Source organism: Lottia gigantea, assembly GCF_000327385.1.
Source record: "Lottia gigantea unplaced genomic scaffold LOTGIsca_15, whole genome shotgun sequence".
Lineage (NCBI taxonomy): Eukaryota > Metazoa > Mollusca > Gastropoda > Lottiidae > Lottia > Lottia gigantea.
Window position 1 is genome coordinate 3116134 of NW_008707797.1, and position 14215 is coordinate 3130348.

Here is a 14215-nt window from a genome sequence, read left to right on the forward strand (position 1 = left end):
ACTATACTTGAAACTTTGTATAATCTACAAAGCTAAAAACTTTAGAATATTTATGACATAATTACCGAAATCTGCCTTTATCAGCAAACTTGGTTTATTCTTGGTGTGTGATTGTTCATTGTTCATTATTCAAGCTTCATAAACATAATCTGGCTCGTTAGTTCTTTGAATTAAAGGACAGTGGCGGAGCCAACCTCCCGAGACTGGGGGTACAATTAGTTGACAGACTGACTGATAGGGGGGCGACTTATGAGGTTGAGATTCAAATTGTGAGGCGCAATAGTCGCAAGCCATCCATTGGAGCGTCTGTCAAGAGTGGGCAGTGGAATTTCGACAATGGCTATCCCGATAAGTTTTCAGACTGAACATTCGAACTCTGGAAAGGGAACAAATTGAAACATATCGGAGGAAGGGATAGTTTCAATATTCAGGTCGTTATCAACATTTTCTCCTACAATTTGGTGATATCTACAAAAAAGAATCCAACCATTTGTTGTTCAGGTGATTTGCTCATAGTTCTTGTTTTATCTGGTTTGTTATTCACTCTGAATCTAGTTTGTGGTTCACCCCAATTAGCAGTTTGTTATTCAAGCTGGATCTAGTTTGTTGTTTATTGTGGAAGATAAAGCACTTTTCTTGTATCATGGAAGTTTGTAATTGCAGCGAGTTGATAGGATTTTGCGCTAGCGGATACAGACAATTTTCAATCGCCGTAGCACTGCAGTCAAGATGCCTTTCCGGTGTTACAGCACTATTACTTACAGAATGTAATATTCTGTAATCATCAGCTTAGAGATGTATTGTGAGAAGACATTAAACAGACCATTGCGAGTGTAAACGATCCAAATCGTTATTTTAGACGAAGACAATATGGCGTCGACCAGTAAGAAACTATTGAAGAGAGAAGAAACTAACGAAGTAACTAATGATCCAGATTCTGTAGAAACAGACTTTGCTTCTTATGTTCTCACAAGTTTCCCTCTTATACTACAATCCATATTTGAACATTTCCCAGCGAAAAGGCTAAATACCTGCGCAAGGTAAAAATCAGATATTTTTCTACTAATTCTTATGTCTTATGACTTATTCATAGATACTGTTCATACTGTATTCTGTCTTTGGTAAGCGTTACCGCTTCTAAATTTGGCTGATTTGATTGATTGATTGATTGATTGGGGTGCTCACTTAATTTCTTGTTTCTTTTGAGTAAGTTAATAGATTATAGTTTACAAGGTTATCTTTACCACTGATGAATCTGAATACTTGTATACTAGATCTACACTGAATTCAGATATTAATAAAATTAAGACGTTTTAGTCTATAAGTTGTAGCCTATGAGTAAAATCGCAGGAAAAATGAACAAAAAATGGGCATTTTCTTACATGGATATGTATGGTAGAGGTTATTTTCCATGATATTGATGGCAGCTATACGCAGGAAGTAATTGGCATAGACCAAAAAAATAAAAAAGGGAAAGGGATAGATGCACCATTTTCGGAGGTTAATTAGTATCTTGAATATATATAGATAGTCTGCACAGAAATTGTTAAATCCCTTCAAAAATACCTCAATTAAGTACAGCATAGTCTATCAATGCTATCAATATCCTTGCAATACATGAGAAATTAGGAAACTTCTTTTTATAATCCTTTTAATTGATACTGGCTGAATACCATAGGGTTAGCTTTAATTATATTTATGATATTTCAGTGTATGTAAATTATGGAAGAAGACTGCAGATAGAGTTTTAAAAGATCGTTTTCCGTTTTATTGGGATCATTTTCCTGGACCAATACTTGATGAAGACCCTAAAACACACCCTACTGATGAGGTGTTTGGATTGCTTTGTCAGTTAGTAAAAGCACTTCAGGTGCGTTTCATTAAATTCTTTATGTAAAATTTGTTCTTAAAAATATTAAAACAGAACCTGAAACATGTTGTTACTCAGAGTTTCAAGCTGTGCCATCTTCATACAACTGATCTATTTCAGCCTCCTTAAAGACATAATCTGTTCTTATTTATTTATTGATATACATGTACTTATCTGTTGTAGAAGCTTCCAATTCAACCAAAAGTAGTAATAATATTTTATACAGCCTATTTAGAAGAAAGACTAGATGACTATAGTGTTGAAGGACTGCCAATAGAAGCTTCGGATCTAGAAACGAGGCTCAAGAGAGTCATTAATCCAAAAGTTACCTTTGACACCAGTGAAAATGGCCGACGGTCCAGTAAGGCTAGAAAACAAAGATTTAATTTGATACAATGGTTTGAGAAACAGATGCCACCATCTTGTCAAGTCACCGCTGTTACAGCATATGGTGTTGTAGGTAAGAGACAATCATGGTATGTTCAGTCAGTGGGGCTTGTTAGAGGGGCTGGTCTGTGGGGCTGGTCTGTGGGGCTGGTCAGTGGGGCTGGTCAGTGGGGCTGGTCAGTGGGTCTTTTAAGCATTGGTTTCCTGTGTAAAATCATAAGAAATTGGAGAATAGGGGGGCAAATGTAGGAAAGAGAAAGACATACTTTACTCTGTAACTAGCACTGTTAGGAATGAAATCAGAGGGGCTGTGTAATTGTAGGGGCCTCTAGAATGAATTGTCAAGGGATCTCTTGTGAAATTGGGGGCCAAACCAGGGCTAGCCGCAGGTCACCTCTCAAATGAGTGTCATTTGTTATAGGATGTTCCGTTGTTATGAAGTGGAGGGGTACTTGTAGGGACCTCAGAATTCATTGTCACGGGGCAATGGGGGAGCAAAGCAGGCTAGCCTCAGACTGCCCCTGAAATGCATGTCATTTGTCTTAGAATGTTTTTGAGTTGATAGTAATATAAGATATGGTGAATATTAATTTTATTTCAGGTACAAATTGGAATATAACTCAGACAGAAGAAACTGATAACGAAATTGCATTTTCCTTGTTTTGTTGTTCTCAAAATGATGAGAAAATGTCGTTGATTCCTAAACAGTTGGATATAAAACAAGCTTTAGACTTAGTTATAGGATGGAACACACAGAGTGGATTTACGTCAAATTTATTTGAAACTGGAAAAGAAGTAAAGAAGATAATGTATTTTACTGATCAGGTTGATACGCCCCAGGAATTAGGGTTCGCCTTATATCATGAATATAACCAATCTTTGATAGCAGGTGCTATTGTTAATTCTCTAGAATTCCCCTCACTGCTTCATGATACAGAACATAAGTAAGTTTTTGTTCAATCTCTCAATGTCCTATTTGGATCGCTTTTATATTCTTTAGTGTAAATAAAAACCATCCTGAAGGTCCAGAGTTCGATTCCAGTATATGTTGACAGTCCAGATATATCCTTGCTACAAGCTGTGTACATTAAACAAGTTCAGATCTATCCCTCCTAAGCCTAGCAATTCTCTCACAGCCAACACATCAATAATGGAATGAGAGCTAAATTCTCATTTTTTTTCCAAAATAAAAATGTGTTGTATTTCAAATGTGAAACTGTTCAGAAATTATTTTTTTGCTTGCTATTATTTTTTTTATTTTGTAGACATGATTTACCATCGATATGTTGTGTTGCGTTCTGTGGGGATAGTGTTCAGGTTGCCTCAGTGATTATACAAGAGAGTGTTAGCGAACCAGCAGAAGTAGAAAACTGTATGAAAAAATTAAAATCACATGAATTATCTGAAAAAAGATCAGTAGCTTTTATGTATGCTTGTGTTGGACGTGGTGAAATGCATTACAGTGCTCCTAATGTGGAATCCTCAATTTTTCGTAAACATTTTCCAAAAACACCGATATTGGGATTATTCGGAAACGGTGAAATAGGATTTCGGTACCCTGAACCATCTCCAATACAACCAGTGAAAGATACAGACGATTGTGAAATGCATGAATTTTTAAAAGATTCATCTAATTATCGACGAAGACATCCTCCCAAGTTGTATCATGCTTACACAACGATAATTAGCCTTGTTTCATTCCAATAATCTCAAAAGCTGATAGATGTACTTCTTTATGTATAAGTTTATAAGTCACGAGGTGCAGGGAATTTCAAGGATTATGTATCAGTTAGCCCAACTCAAACCCAACGTGAGCTCAAACTCAAGCCATGATGCCTGGTGTCTGACGTATCAACGTAAGATGAACTAGTTTAGTATTTGGTCAGGAAACAAGAAGAAGAAAAGAATACCCTACACTAATGACATCATGAATAGGATTCCCCTATTTTAAGCACCTAGCCAGATAGGGTTTGCTATGGTCCGAGTTAGCATTTAAGTTTGCATTTGAATACACATGTGAAGGCTTTAAGGCGTTGGAATGAATTCTATTGATAAAATCAAAAGACATATTGATATAATGCAAGGCATTTTCACGTAGAAGAATGTTCATGTGATTATGTGTATATGTGATAGTTCCATATAAGATCAAGATTATCTTTTCTCTTGTTGGACAAAAACTTTGTTGTGTAATCATTTTGTTTGGCCTTTTAATATTTTTAGTGAGATTTTAATCTTCAGTATACAAAAATCGCTCTCATGAATCGTTGTTATTGTTTTTCTGAATGTCAATTTGTTATATGATATATAATATTTCTATTTGTATTGGTGTTCAACTGGACTGACACACCTTGGTTTATTATGGCCCTAAGTAATAAATGGGAGCCGTGGTAGCATAGTGAGTTAGACACTTGCTTGCGTACCTAAAGGTAAACCAGCGAATACAGCCAATCGAAGCCCTCACAGCATTTTTGATGATGTCTCTGATTGGCTGTATTTCGCCTATCTTCAATCCAACCAAATAAACTTACGTGAAACAAGAAAGGTGGCCATTTCAGTCAAAGATGAAGTTTATTATAGCTTGACATGGTGAAGATGATACAAGGGGTGAAAACTGATTTTATCTCATGTATTATTTAGATTTGAAATGTGACTTGATTGTATTAAGATAAAGCCAGCCAGCCAAACGACTGGTTTTTTTTAACTTGATTTTAAATAAAGATTTTGTTTTTTTCAAATCACTGTGTACTTAAATGATACTCAAGATAAATTACTTTTCATTTTAAAAAAACTATTCTATTCAAATAATAACATTTTATGAATAATAATTGTTTATTTTTTATTATATTTTACGTAAAATATAATTTATCTAGTAACCATTAAATAAATATAGATTCACAAACTAGATGATACACTTTGTTATTGTAGTTCTAATATTAAAAATATTCATCGCATCATTTGAATGGAAACAACCGATCTACTTTATTTTCAATTTTGCCATTCATCAAACAAGGGTAACTAGAAACAGGTGTGCCCAAATTGCTAAACAACATTTGGAGTATATACTAATTATATTATACTCACTGTCTCAGTTTTAAGAATAAGTAGGCATATACAATTTGTGATCAATTACAAAATGGCTGTTCCTCAATATGGCATTGGTATCGTCAAATGCAAAAGTTTTTGTTTTTGTCTGTCTATAATACGCACTTCCTGCTTGGCAAGCTTTTTTAGTGTAAAAAAACTGTGCACTATACACATATTAATTGAGAAAGAAACAAATACATTAAAAAAAATAATAATTTAATACCGGTACTGATAAAAAAAACAGATAATCCCACTACATGAAAAAAATGTGAACAGAGAACGTTAGTCAGACACTGATTTTTTTCGTATCTGAGTATGTTCCATTTTGCTTCATTTTGAGGTTATTAAAAGTGTCTTGAAATACCACAGTTAAAATACTTCTCAATAAATCACTTTGAAAATTGGAATTGTGCAAATCAATGATATCAGTGTCACCAAAACACATACAAGTTTTAGAAAACCTTTTCACAATTCCTTTAAGATGACAAAATATTTGGTGAAAAGCTGAATTTTTTATGGTCAACACTCAAACACTCTTAATCTCATTTTCAAATTTCAATTCTAAAAGTTGTAACAATACATTTAAAATCAGATCAATTGAAAGCTGATTTTCATTAAAAATCCTTGCAACCATCATAACCCTGTAAAAACACATAGCCCCATAAAAAAAACATACTTCTGTATAAAATGTAGGCAGTGGTGAAAAAATAAGCTCAAAATACATTCAATAAAGCAACATTTGAAATATAGCTCGAGCATGTAGAAATTCGTCAATTATTGTACCATTTTAGCTCCCTTCCACTACAAATTCCAAATATAATCTAAACCAGATTCTATCCATGCCATTCTTGTTGAATACATGTTGAAATATGGCCCAAACGTCACAGATCACAACCCAATTAAGGCTTAAAGCTCAAGTTTATCAAGTCAACATTCAAATTCAAAATCCAAACGTGATTCAAACCAAGCCGTTCTTGGTGAATACATGTTGAAATATAGCCAATCCAAGTCACTGTTGGTGAAAATAACATAAACTAGTCACTGATAATCAGGGATAACTGGTCGCACAGCCAATCTTTATCTCTTATATGAAAATAACATAAAATAAATCAAAACACTATCAATCAATTAATGTCCCATTTAAGCTCTTGAGGTGAACTACTAAAAGCTTAAAGCTCAACTTAACAAAGTCAAAATCCAATTCAGCTTCCATTGAAGTCAGTATTGGTGAATACAACATGAAATAAATCTCAAGCATATAGTAATTCAAACAATGGTGATCCCATTTAAGCTCTTGAGGTGAAATACTAAAAGCTCAAAGCTCAAATTCACAATGTCAACATCTAAACAAGATTCAAACCAAGTCAGTGTTGGTGAATATAACATGAAATAAATCCGAAGACTATCAATCAATTAAGGTCCTATTTAAGCTCTTGAGGTGAAATACTAAAAGCTTAAAGTTCAAGTTCACAAAGTATATATCCATACAAGATTCAAACTTTCAGTTAATATCACATATGAAACAAATCCCAAGACAGGTGCTATGTTCCTTAATAATTTTTATCTTGTCTTATTTTTCTTTTTTCTCCTCTTCTCTCCTCTTATCATCTATGATAATTTTCTTTATTTTTAATCTTTTTACTTCTGACATTAATAATACTGTATTTCTTAACCATAATATCTAAAATAAATGTTGAATATATATATAGGTTTACATGTAAAAAAAAGACCCACAGCAGCCAATTTCATGATCATTTGAGCCTTTTGAGTTAAGGACATGTCTCTTACATGTCCCATGTAATTATCAATATACTAGGCTCTATTGCATTTACATGCCAAGATCAATAACTGGAACAACCTTTAGAAAAATGTGTTCATTCCATTTCAGTATAAAAAAACTATTTCGAAATTCGTTCTAAACTTTATCCTCTATTATAAACAAGTATAAATTCTGGTTTAGTCAAGGGAAATAACTGGACAAAAATTGAAAACTAAATTCGTGACAAACCCAAATTGAGTAATAGGAATGTTAGGTTAACAATTCCCAAGTTCTAACTTAACTTACCACAATAACCAGACAATTGAAGAGAATTGGTAAAGAATAAACTACAGATATAAACAATCCATTACTGTCAAAATATTGTTGACGTGAAAATAATCTGAAATGATAATACAAGTGTGAGAGTTGTTGTTTCTGCTTTCAGCTAATTCTGATATCTCAGGGGTCGACTGGAATAGTGAAGATGACTTATTCAAGGTCATCAGACTTTCACACGCTGATCTCGGAGATTGGAACCCACAGCCGCCATTTGTTCGAGGTAACCAAGCACATGACGTCATGTTAAGAACCAGCGCTAAAAACAAACGTTAATTATATTACCTGTAATTTTCGGCTGCCCATTTATTAATGGTTTCTGCTGCATATACTGCTACTACTGTAAGTATATATTTAAATTAGGTATTTATGGGTTACTGATTCTCGAAAGCACAGACACAGGCATCAGAATTTGTAAGGAAGATTCGAACCCATGGAACCTTATTGCCTAGCAGACGACAATCCAACTTGCTACATAAATTATGTTTAAGTCTACCAACAAATGTTCTATACTTGGGTTTTAAGAGGTTTCCCAGCTTTTTCTGTGGCAATTTTAACAGCTATCGCAAAAGCTGCCAATAAGGATCTTTGTCATAGCTACACCATGAAATATTTAGTTTCAGTGGAATCATAAGAATCACAGACATCTTCCTGAACATCAAAATGGTGTAAATCGATGGTATCAGTGTCCCCAATACATGTATAAAGGTTAGAAAACCTCCTTACAATCCCTTTAAATTGAAGCTTTTCACTTGTACATTTACCACTCTCAAAACTAAAAGAAATCTCGTTCAAAAAACCAACGTATTATAAGCGAATACTTACAAAGAAATGCAAAATAAAAAGCTTGTGCTGTGGTACTGTTTCGAGATAAAATTGTTATTGTAATACAAGTAAGATGAAATGCTCCCAGTGCTTTTAACCAATGGTCTGACCAATCAATCTGTCAATAGGAAAGAAAAGGTCTATTTTAAAGGCAAGAAACCTATTATATCTGTAGAAATGGCAATCCATTTGTATTGTCTACGAGCCAATAAAGGTAGACATGACTTGAGTCAAATAAACATTTCTTATACTGTACAATTTCATTAACCTGAAGACGTTCAGTATCAGTAGCCTAGGCCTAATATTTTGAAGAAATATTATTGACAAAATATTAGACCCTGTGCCAGGGCGCAGAACAGTTGTCTCAGAAACAAGTGCAAGACCTAAAATTGTAAAGGTTGCCATTACCAAGCGTCCAATCCATAGTTTTTAAGTCAACTATGTGAAATGCCATTTCAAAATCAACCTTCAGCCAAGCCAAGACAAGAGATTCATTTATGGTGTATGTTTTAATCATAATTCAGCTGATAAATAAACATGTTCTTACTACTTACACTTTTTAAGTAGCTCCATAAGCCTTGAATTTCGTTCACATTGATTGGATCCATTTTCTTTCCAACTGATGAATTCAAAGCTTTCTTTTCTTTTTGTTAAATGAATTATGTTCAACGTGTACAAAATTGTAAACAAGTCTTGATTATCCAGCTTTATTTGGAGTTACGCCCCTTGTTTGGAAACGGACCACAACTAATAAGCTTATGACTCAAAGTCAGTTTTGAACTTCTGGGAAGAAATTAGACATATTCAGACGCTTTTACAAATCTGAGTACATTGAAAATAAACTTCTTGGTGGACTGTTCATAGCTTTTATTGAATAGTTTTAAATTTGCATAACAAACATTAACAATAACAGGATATATTTTCCCATCAACAATTTTTTTGGCAGCTGTATTTTCAGCAGAAGCAAAAATTGACATAAAAAGTCAAATAAAAAGTTAGCATAAGTTCCTAATACTTTATAACTTTATAAATGATCAAAAAAACTTCCAAAGGATGGACAAAAAATAGGCTGCATAATTTTACATCCTATTGCTAATCATAAACAACATACTTAAAACAACATCAACAAATTAAAGCAAGAGAATGCAATGATTAACTTGGCATATTTTGATATATCGATGTAGGGCCTATCAGTCTAAAAGAAGAGTTAAAACCGGATGGTATGGAGACATTTTTTTTAAATAAAAACTGTTTATAAACAAATGAAGATTATAAAACAAGAATAAGGCTACTTCCTCTAATGACATTAATTGAAAATCCAAGAATAATTTTATATTGTTTATATTGATATACCTGAGTACCTAAGGGAAGTCATAATTTTTTAACAATTGTTATTTGTGTAACCCCCTCTTTAAAGTTGAGTGAAACATGTAACAAATGAAATGAAATGAAATGGAGTTTTACATCCTTTCTGCACTTCCTTGGGGACATGAGAACAGGTCAATGTTCTGAAAATTCTCAGTCTCAATATTGAGGTTGGTATAATCATCTTCACTAAGCCACAACTCCTTATAGCAAATATTTAGATGGCTTTATTCTTGTATGATATACTTTGATATAGCAAATATTTAGATGGCTTTATTCTTGTATGATATACTTTGATATAGCAAATATTTAGATGGCTTTATTCTTGTATGATATACTTTGATATAGCAAATATTTAGATGGCTTTATTCTTGTATGATATACTTTGATATAGCAAATATTTAGATGGCTTTATTCTTGTATGATATACTTTGATATAGCAAATATTTAGATGGCTTTATTCTTGTATGATATACTTTGATATAGCAAATATTTAGATGGCTTTATTCTTGTATGATATACTTTGATATAGCAAATATTTAGATGGCTTTATTCTTGTATGATATACTTTGATATAGCAAATATTTAGATGGCTTTATTCTTGTATGATATACTATAGCAAAGATATCTATGTTCATCACAGTCCAATCCAAACCAAAACAAGAGTTTGTCCATTTCTTTGTCATGAAGTAGACTGTAATTGAACTAAGTCATAATTGTGCTCATTACTATTTTAACAGTAACTACTATTTCAACCACCTAAAAGATTGCTTGCCATATTCATTAAAGTCTTTCATTTGAGGGCTCTGACGTCTTGCCAGGCAGGGTAACACATGTTCACTTGCATCTGTCAGAAACAGTCTTCTCTATGTATTACATGATGCCAAGCTGTGAAGAAATATCTTTACTCCACTCTATATCTTCATTGAAATGAAACCAAGCACAGTATAGATTTATATTGATGGTATAATTTTGAATAAAGCTCATCACGGTAGGTGAACCAAATATCGAAATCTTCATCAATTTCAGGAGGTTCTGGCACTGATCCTGTAGATCCGATTCCTTCCCTTACAAATGTTCCAAATAATGGAGTCTTTGGAAAATATTTCCGAAAACATTTTGATTGTACATTGTCTTTTTGATATTGATTATAGCCGTGGCAGACGGAAGCATACATAAACGCGATTGATTTTTCTTCTGGAAGTCCATGTGATTTAAGTTCTTTCATATAATCCTCCAGTTCGGAAATTCTGGTTACAGAGTCTATCACCACAGATGCTACTCTTACATTCTGACCACAAAACGCTATACAACAAGTTTTTATAATACTGAAATGTATAAAAAAAAACCAAATTACAGCAATTAAAGCAATGAAATGTTTTCTGTTCCTGATTAGATACACTGAAGTGTGCAATCAGGAAAATTTTGAAAGAACAGCAGCAAGGGCTCTATTCGATAGATCCAACACATAGCTTCTCATATCTTCCATGAAGAATCGAATCAGATTTCTAATTAGGCTAATGAAGACAGGCAGATAATTCTGTGATTTTCGTACAGTTTTAGTAATGCTGAAATCTTCTTACATAATATCAGACCGAAATCAACCCCCAAAAATGTTGAACCATGCCCTTAAATGAAGTCAAGTTGGCGAATTCACTGCAGTGATGTCACCTTTTTACGTTATGAGCCTGAGGCATGTATAAAGTCTATAGTAACTTACATCTCTCCAGAACCCTTTGCAAGTACAGGAAACTGCACTGAGTTAACGACAGCACCGGCTACTAATGCCTGCCCTTCATACTGCTCACACAATGCCAAGGCAACATCCCCATTTGCTTCATCATCTCTAAAAAACATAATTTTCTTCACATCAAGGTCAGTATTAAATATATCCCAATGTTGCCCTGAAATCCAGTAGTTTATAAAAGATTCTATTTTTACTTCGCAAAATTGGGCTGGTAATAAAGACACTTTCTCCATTTTCTTGTGAGCAGCAAAAGTAGGAAAACCCACTGTCACATTCGGTTTCATATGAACTACCACTGCTATCCCAAGGTGTTCCTGGAAGACAGAAAATCATAGTATAGTATTATTCGATAATTCTCAAGCTAGTTTGTAAGAGTATTGATACTTTGAACTCCATTTAAATAATTAAAGGGATTACAAAGAAGATTTTAAAATTTTGTATGTGTTTCGCGGACATTATTATCATCAATTTGCACCATTTTAGATATCTGTGGTTCCTGCAATTCCACAACAAATAACTGTCTGATAACGTTACTAATCCCAAAATATGCTTTATCATATAACACCCTTTGCCATCAGCATTAACCTCCTTCTTTTTCCATCACCAACTTTCGAGGGATCTTTAATATTCACAGCCTGTAATTCATGCCATCCAAATGACCAGACGCCTTTACCATGTCAGCCCCTCTGAGGGTAGTAACTCAACCATGACCAAACCCTGGACCTTTTGGCTCATTTAACTCACTAGCCACAGGGTTCAAGACGATTTTGACCTACCTATTACACCATCGGTTACAACTGCTGAAACAAGGCATTCCATCGACATCTGATAAGTAATCCATTCAACAAGATTAAAATGGTTTCTCTTTAATCTATCATTTGTTCTTCCAGGGGGGAATAACTCCTTCGAATTTACTAAAGGATCCTCCAAATCACTGAGTCTCCATTCTATGTCCGATACAAAATCTTCCGTGCCGTGTGTAGCGTAATCCTCTATTCTATCAGCAAACATCTGTGACATAAATATCATCACTGTTTTAGGCACTATCGGCATTCTCTAGATGAAAATATTTTTGGAATTAAAAATGATATTTGAAGTAATAATAGTATAGTATTAAATAATGGAACACAATTTTATTGTATACTTCTTAGTGAACTTCTTAATGAACTAAAGAGTAGTATACCATAAAATTGTGTTCCGTTATTTAATGTGATCTCTACCCCTAAATGTCACTAATGGATTATTTAATAGCATAGTAGTGGACTCCTCCAAAGAGAAGTACCATCAGGTGTCGACTACAGTAAGCATGATCAACATCGAGCGCTACAACCGTCAGAAATATCTATCATAAGATAACACCCAGAATAGTCATTCAAAGTTATAATATAAGATTAATTGAAAGTAGATGTGATGGCAGAAATAAGGTCATCTAATCTTGGTACCACTATTTAGTTATTCCATGAAAATCTATGATAATTAAAAAATTCTAGACTTACAAAACCCCTACCTTTATTGACTTGGCTATCTCAGCTAACATATAAAATATAGGATCGTTGAACCCAGCCTTGTTAGCTTCCTTTTCATTCTCGGTAAAATAATCCCAATAGAATGGAGGACGGGCTTTTAAAACTCTATCTGCTATTTCCTTCCAAATTTTACATACACTGAAAGTTGAAACACTCATTTTAAACATTTTCTTAATTTCTTAATAGGCGATACAGTTCAGTCTAGATGTATTTAGACGTTTTAACTGTTCACACCTCATTTTCCTGAATGGTTACATAGGGTTCACTTTTAATTGTCACGAAATATTGGCTACCTTGCTTCTCGCCCAGTTCACTTAACGAGTAATGAACATGTTCATTTCTCGAATAATGAATGTCTTTTGTGTACCAAATGAACGCCCATGTAATCAGTCCATTGAAAACATACCGTTAATTCCTTGGGTCACGAATGACCCGTGAAACACAGGCGCCTGTTTCTATCAATAGTCAACTCTCTATATGATAGCATATTATAAAGTCAGAGTAGAATGTCAATAATAAAACTTTTTACCGTGAACAGCTAGTAAGCCTTCTAGCTGAGAAATTTTCAAATATGTTTTGTAGTATGTAAGGGAAACTGGTGAGAACATAAGCAGCACAATCAGTTTCTACAGAATCTGGATCAGTAGTTACTTTGCTTTTTAACACCCTCTCTCTCTTTTTCTTCTTTGCCCTGGGCGCCGCCATATTGCTTTTCGTCTAAAATAACGACTTGGATTGTCCAATGCTCCAAAAAGGTCTATCGACAGTAAAGGTAGAAATTGAAAAAAAGAACAAGCTAATGCCGCTGTCATGGCAAAATTTCCCTCATTGCAACCTTCATGGCGTTGCCCGTCTTCAATAGCCCACATGATAAAAGAGTGTATTTATATTCTTATGATATAACTCGATATACCGCCACACAGATTATCTAAGTATACCCAAAATGATCTGTCCTCAGGGGATTTGGAAATTCAGATTCAAGCCGGAGATAGGACACAGTACATTGCTATAGTAATAATATTCCTGTTATTAGCATGGGATATAAACATAACAAAAGCTGGTTAACAAACTGTTTAAATGCAAATCTAATTTTTAATATTTACAATACAAATAAACAGTATATATAAAATAGCGTAACAAAGATTTCTGCACTACAGTACTTCTGGGAATTGTGGACAGTCCACTGTGATCATCTTCACAATGGTCGAGGCATTACGTCTTCATCTTTTACCTTGACTGCAATGGTCCACTTTTTTGTTAAATAGTCAGCGATTTAATTTGATGGTATGCCAGTGAATACAGCAAATCAGAGCTCT

The 14215-nt window shown here is 33.9% G+C and overlaps 3 protein-coding genes across 3 annotated transcripts; 1 reads left to right on the plus strand and 2 right to left on the minus strand.

Annotated features, from left to right (window-relative positions):
* Positions 1 to 3547: 3547 nt before the first annotated feature.
* LOTGIDRAFT_77680 (hypothetical protein) lies at positions 3548 to 3805 on the plus strand (the record flags this gene model as incomplete). Its single annotated transcript, XM_009050541.1, has 1 exon — positions 3548 to 3805. A coding segment is annotated over one exon (258 nt), but the record flags the coding sequence as incomplete, so codon positions are not given.
* A 3106-nt stretch (positions 3806 to 6911) lies between these two features.
* On the minus strand, positions 6912 to 8869 carry LOTGIDRAFT_157958 (hypothetical protein; the record flags this gene model as incomplete). Its single annotated transcript, XM_009050542.1, has 5 exons — positions 6912 to 7022; positions 7407 to 7500; positions 7722 to 7776; positions 8262 to 8379; positions 8816 to 8869. 5 exons carry the CDS (start codon positions 8867 to 8869, stop codon positions 6912 to 6914), a joined length of 432 nt encoding a protein of 143 aa, XP_009048790.1.
* Positions 8870 to 10548: 1679 nt separating this feature from the next.
* On the minus strand, positions 10549 to 13604 carry LOTGIDRAFT_157959 (hypothetical protein; the record flags this gene model as incomplete). Its single annotated transcript, XM_009050543.1, has 6 exons — positions 10549 to 10954; positions 11347 to 11530; positions 11640 to 11687; positions 12150 to 12384; positions 12881 to 13037; positions 13429 to 13604. 6 exons carry the CDS (start codon positions 13602 to 13604, stop codon positions 10549 to 10551), a joined length of 1206 nt encoding a protein of 401 aa, XP_009048791.1.
* Positions 13605 to 14215: the final 611 nt, after the last annotated feature.